General features: G+C 43.9%; 1 protein-coding gene across 2 annotated transcripts; it reads left to right on the top strand.

Moving 5' to 3' along the window:
* The first annotated feature begins 204 nt into the window (after window positions 1-204).
* FADD (Fas associated via death domain) lies at window positions 205-4,346 on the top strand. Of its 2 annotated transcripts, XM_006014683.3 has the most exons (3): window positions 205-288; window positions 689-997; window positions 3,127-4,346. In XM_006014683.3, the coding sequence occupies exons 2-3, from the start codon at window positions 700-702 to the stop codon at window positions 3,402-3,404; spliced, it is 576 nt and encodes a 191-aa protein (XP_006014745.1). In that variant the 5' UTR covers window positions 205-288; window positions 689-699; the 3' UTR covers window positions 3,405-4,346. The 2 variants fall into 2 exon arrangements, 1 of the variants encoding a protein (XP_006014745.1); XR_001358681.2 differs by lacking the exons at window positions 205-288; window positions 689-997 and adding an exon at window positions 1,608-1,682 and having other exon boundaries at window positions 3,127-3,258.
* The last annotated feature ends 1,414 nt before the right edge of the window (window positions 4,347-5,760 follow it).

Raw genomic sequence — 5,760 nt, 5'->3', positions numbered from 1 at the left:
TTAACTGAATTGTTTTACTTTTTCATAATAAACTATGACTCTGGATTCTCTTCATTTTTTTTCCTTTGGGGATACAGTAGGTGAGTAGCTGTGCACATATAAGGTTGTTTAGAGCTGTACACTATTGCCATCTACTGTTCCCTGAATAAAAGAGCAGTCTTGTTGGCTGAAATTCTTGTATCACTCATTCACGTAACTTCCTGTGAAAGGCTCGCCCTCGGCACAGCAAAGTTTTTCTTCACTGCAGTGTGGATCTCTGAATCAGGACAGTATAGAGTAAACCAGGAAGTAAGTAGCAAAACTTCTTAAAGAAAGTATTTTTCCTTCTTGGCAGCATCTTAATTTTATCCAAAAAGGGTGTTGTTGAGTTTCCAAAAAACTGCTTGGAAACTTCAATATTTTGCTATTTACACAGATTAGATGCATTATGAAAGTGAAAGTAAGAATTGACTGCAGGAGAGAAGCATTTAACGTTAATTGTTTTCCAAAAGTCCATTGTGCCAATGAATTATACTTCTGTTTTGAAACTTGAGTTCTTCAAAAGAATTTGCATATGCAATTAAAGTTTTCTTTAATTCAAACAACCTATTTCCTGCAAATGCTTGTGAGTGGACAACTGGTTAGACTTCCTGTTTATTTTCTTCAACACACTAAACATTTTTTTCCCCTAATGTTCATTCATTTGTAGGGCTTGTCACCATGGACCCATTTTTATCTCTGCTGAATTCAATTTCTTTGAACCTATCTGATGGTGATCTCTCTTCCCTTAAATTTCTCTGTCGGAACAAAATAAGCAAAAGGAAGCTTGAATCAGTCAAAACTGGAAACGATCTTTTTGCCATCCTTCTTGAACAGCAGGAGATTACAAGTGATAAGATAGATTTTCTCCAGTTCCTGATCAAAACCCTTAAAAGAGATGATCTTGCAATGTGGCTAGAACAATTTGTAGAAGAAGGAGAAGGCGATATTGTTGATCAACCAGATATCAAAGAAAAACGTAAGTGGACACACTTTTTTGTCATTTTGCAAAATACTGTACCTTTTTAAAAATATCAACATATTTTTTAACACATACAAAATGCTTAAAGATATAACATTGGGTCAAGCCATGGGTCCATCTAGCCCTGCATCATGTATCTCAGTGGCACAAAGCACTGAAGTGGAGAGTATGTAGGGCCTATCCAAATTAATCTGTCCCTTTCCCTTCCCTTAAAAAAGGGGTTTTCAACCTCTTTGGATCAGTGTACCCCTGGCAGTCAGACACAGAGCAGTGTACCCCCAACACTATGTGCAAGCCTCCCCCGCTTGCCATGTCTGGCCAGGTGGGCAGTGGCAGTGCGGGATGGTGCATGGTGGCACTCTGTCCCGAACCACCCATGCATACTTCCTAGGGCCTTCTCAAGTACCCCGGGGGTATGTGCATACTGCCTGTTGCAGAGCACTTAGGTGCCCTGCTCCTAAAGAGTGGAAACTCCTAGCAGTGAGTAAGGAGCCCAGCTGTTGATCACCAGGGCAACCAGAGTAGTTAGTGCCCACACCTGCCAGTGGTCAGCTGACTGAAAGGGGCAGGGCCTGGATCCCTTAAAACCCCTGGGGCCTGAGGCTAAGAGGGCAGTTTCCTGCCAGCAGCCAGGGAGGAAGGAGCTCTCTCTGAGCAAAGCTGAGGAGAGGCCTGACCACAGGTACAGCCTGAGCTGGGTAAAGGATGGAGCATACCTGGGGTGTTTTAAGTAATGTGGTTATAGCTGGGCAGCTTCAGTTTATGTTATAGCTGAGGGGCTTGCATTTTGTTTACTGTTTAAAACCAGTGGTTTGGGTGAGGCTATTAGGGGTTGAAGGAGGCCTCATAGAGGACCCACTGCAGTGTGGGGACCCCAGAGCCAGTGAGGGCGCAGCATTCAGGGTGCACTGACCCCAGCTCCAGAAAGGAGGCAGTTGAGGAGCCCCAGAGAGGGGGTGTTGATGAGGAGCCCCAGTGTGGGAGTGGTGAGCCCCAGAGAGGGGGGCAGTTTTATTGTGAGAAGCCCTAGAGAGGGAGTAATCTTGGAGAAGCCCCAGGAGAGGGGGCAGTGAGGAGCCCCAGGAGAGCGTTGGTGTGCCAGAGAGGGCGCAGAGCAAGATAAGGCCACGCAGGGCCCAGAGAGCACAAGGGCGCCAAATTATAACAAGGCCCTACCCGAACAATGTCAATTCCAGCTGCGAGGCTTGGGGCGTGGTAAAGGGGTGGTTGGAGCCACGCATAGCCCATAAGGCTAGGGTGCCCCAAAGCACCCATTGCAGAGCAGGACCCACAAGGGGTCGGGGAGTCCATGGGGTCAGATATTACAACAAGCCGAGTCCAAGAGGATGTAAAGCAGCCTCCCATATATTTATTCTCCATCAAAGACATGGCGGGCGAGATGTGAGGGTGCCCTTTGGGCCAACTTGGCATGGAAGGGGGCCTTGGGGAGATCACAGCCATCCCGCAGGGCCTCGCGCTGTGATCCTGCCAGTTGACAACACCTGTCTTAGAACATTTAGAGGCCTAGGAAGTTCTAATTTGGCAGTTGCAGTCTTACTATCATGTTTAATAACTATATTGTGGGGTAAATCTTTGGACAGGAGTTATTCTTTTCATTGTAAGAAATGAACATGGATAATGCTTTAAATGGTTGGAAAATTTGTAATGAAACTCATCCCTGTGCAGACGGCCAGCATGACATTTATTCAAAAGTTCTGTCTTGCTCAGCCTTAATGAAGACGCCAAACAGTAATGTTTTCTCTGGTGCTAGGCTAAAGAGAACTCCAAAACCTTCTGCACTGGCCAGCAGAGCTGACCCCAAGCAGAAGGGTAAGAGTGTATATGTTGAAAACAGTCTTCCAGAGAGTCCTAGCAACACTGATGGAAAACCTTTTATCTCTGAACTCGAGGCCTCTGGAAACTCTATCGTGTGTGAGAAGTTTTTATATTGGTATCAGTATATTCCGTGACTCCATAACCACAGTGTAATTGTTAATATATATACACACACACACACACCTGTGCATACCTATAATACAATAATTAATAGAAAATGCACATATAAAACATTTCTTTAAAAGTCATTCTCTTGGCATAAGCAAAGTTTTGCCATTTTGTTTTTTCAGGTCGGCTGAATGCTGCCTTTGAAGTCATATGTGACAATGTTGGGAGAGATTGGAAAATGTTGATTCGAAAACTTGGAATTTCTGATGCAAAAATCGATAGAATTATGACAGCCAACCCTTATAATTTGCAAGAACAATTGATGCAGTCACTTCGAGAATGGCAGAAATGGAAAGGAAAGGAAGCTAAAGTTGCTGATGTAGTAAAAACCCTTCGGGATTGTAAAATGAACCTTGCAGCAGACAAAGTCGAAAAGGAACTTTCAAAACTGGAGATATGAAATCCATACAAAACCAGTTTTAATGATGCATTTGTTAATCCAGAGAATGTGGTGCAAAGTGACGGAGTACTGCCTAATCATCCAAATTGGACCTGGGCTCTTTTGGGTTTTTGTTCCTTTCTTTGCCATTTGCTTAGAGCTACTAGTCTGAATTTACATGCCCCCCCCCCAATATCAGAAGATGCTAATTTGTTTGGATGCTTCAGTTTTTGATGCTCACCCTGAGACTATTTAACTGATTTGAATTTTTTTTCCAGCAAAGGATAAACACTCTGAGAAACCTTACATTTTTCCCAGGTTAGGTGCCTAAAATCAGTAGTATCTTCTGAAAAGTCTGACCTTTGCTTCTGAGTGTTTCTGGTATTTGCATTCCTACATAGGCACTAAATTATAAAATTTTTGCTTCCCACTGCTGCAAAACTGGAATAGTACTATTAATCTATGGTGCCCATCTCAAAGAAAAATGCTGAGAGCCTTAATTAAATAATTCTTATAAAGGGTTTTGTATTTCTTGGATGAAGGGCTTCCTCTATGCAAAAGCATCTTGACTTTTGTGCATTCAAGAGCAAAGTTTCAGTTTCTTTAATAGCCATATCTCAACCTACCACTTTATTCAAGGAATTTTGCTTTTTATTTCAGTTGCTTTTAAATCTTTTTATCTTGAAACATACTCAGGCTGGCTGCTGTAGGAACAAGAATGTCAGATTTCTTGGGGGGTTTGGTGTTGGTCCATTTTTGTATTAAATCTGTGGTGCAGCATATGCCTAGCACCCTCCTTTGAACTATGAAACATCTCCTGCCAGATAGTGCTTATTTCACCATATCTTCTGACAGTTGCTGAAAGTCCTCATTTTCCACGGAAGGATACTACACCTCTATAGCACCAGGTCTTGAGGTTTTGAGTGGGAGGAACCTGGCTCCTATAGTAACTTTTCCTTACCTGTAAGTGGGCTTGTTTTCACAATAAAGTGCCTGAACCAAAGATTTTTATACTAAGTGCTGTCTCAACACTATGAAATACACAGATTCAAGGAACAGCATTTAAAATGCCCTCCTGAAGCACTAAAGCTTACTTCCTGTGCTTACCACTCTCTCAGGACTCCCTTCAAAATCATCACCAGAGGGGTGGTGTCCTGTGAGGGGTTGCTCCTTTTGATTCTACTCATTTTGGAAGTAAAGGATCATCCCATGGGGAAACTTAAAAAAAAAAAAAAAAAAACAAAAAACATTTCATGCTTTCATAACTAGCTTCTTTTGCAGAAAAAAGGAATGTTACCAAAGGAAATAACAATCCAGTCCTCTATAGTTTATCTATGGGAAGATCAGATCTTTCAGACACCTGGCTCTCACTGAAGATAGCTCTGGATGCAATTCCTTTCTCATGAGCTTTCTACAATTCTTTTTTTCATTCTGCTCCTTTACAATGACCTAAGCAGCCCACAATTGAGGCGTCTGAGCAAGGGCAACTTAAGGTAATACAGCGTCTTCTACAATTTAAAAATGTAGCCCTAACCCAAGCTCATGAAAACTGCATCTTCTTTAAAAGCTGCTGTGCCTAATTCACTCTTATTTTTGTCTAACTAAACAGCTACTATACAGATGTAGATCCAGGATTTCCCAAATCGGGGTGCAGGAGCAGCAACCCACACTGCCCTGGTGCCTGAACCTCTTGCTCCCAGCCTCCTCTGCCCATACCAATGTGGGCAGACCACCCTTGGGAGCCTCCAGGGACAACTCTAAGTCCCTAAAGCAGGTAAAAATCCCCCTTCTCTTCCTCAGCCTGCCACTACTGGTTTCCCTACTGTTCCAGGGGTGGGGGAAGCATCAGAGCTGTTCTGGGACTGGGCTCATCTAGGGATGGGGACAATGCCAACAGCAGGGCATAAAAGTAGTTCCCCTCTCCCCGACTCATGCCTTGGAAGCAGGTACAGAGAAAGGGATCTCCCGCACCCACCTGCAGCTGAGCCCAGCTCACATGCCGCCCAGCTGGGGTGGACATAAACAGCTCTGGTGCTTCCCATGCCCCCAGGACAGTGGGGAAAGCAACAGCATCAGGTGAGGAGAGAGATCTTCAGCTCCTTTAGGCTAGGAACAGAAATTACACATGAACTGTTATAAGTGATTAGAAATTGGTTCAAGTCTGTAGCACAACAGGGCTAGGGACAGACATTCAAAAATCCAGAGTCTGAACTGATTCAACCTTTGCAGGTTAGTCTAACCTGCCTAGGCTGAACTGGTTTGTAACAGGACAAACATTCTCTCCAGACTGAGGCAGGCACATGACTGCAGTTGCTCAGGTCAGGCACTGGGAGGTGCTAGAGCATGCCCTCAGTTGCAGGGAAGCTGTGCTGGGGGG

This window comes from Alligator sinensis, unplaced genomic scaffold (genome assembly GCF_000455745.1).
Source record: "Alligator sinensis unplaced genomic scaffold, ASM45574v1 scaffold442_1, whole genome shotgun sequence".
Taxonomy (NCBI): Eukaryota; Metazoa; Chordata; order Crocodylia; family Alligatoridae; genus Alligator; species Alligator sinensis.
This window is presented reverse-complemented; position numbering and strand designations above follow the sequence as displayed.

Coding starts and splice junctions, on each gene's coding strand:
- FADD (XM_006014683.3), top strand. CDS start 700: ATGGACCCATTTTTATCTCTGCTGAATTCAATTTCTTTGAACCTATCT. Junction 998..3,126: donor ACCAGATATCAAAGAAAAAC/GTAAGTGGACAC, acceptor TTGTTTTTTCAG/GTCGGCTGAATGCTGCCTTT.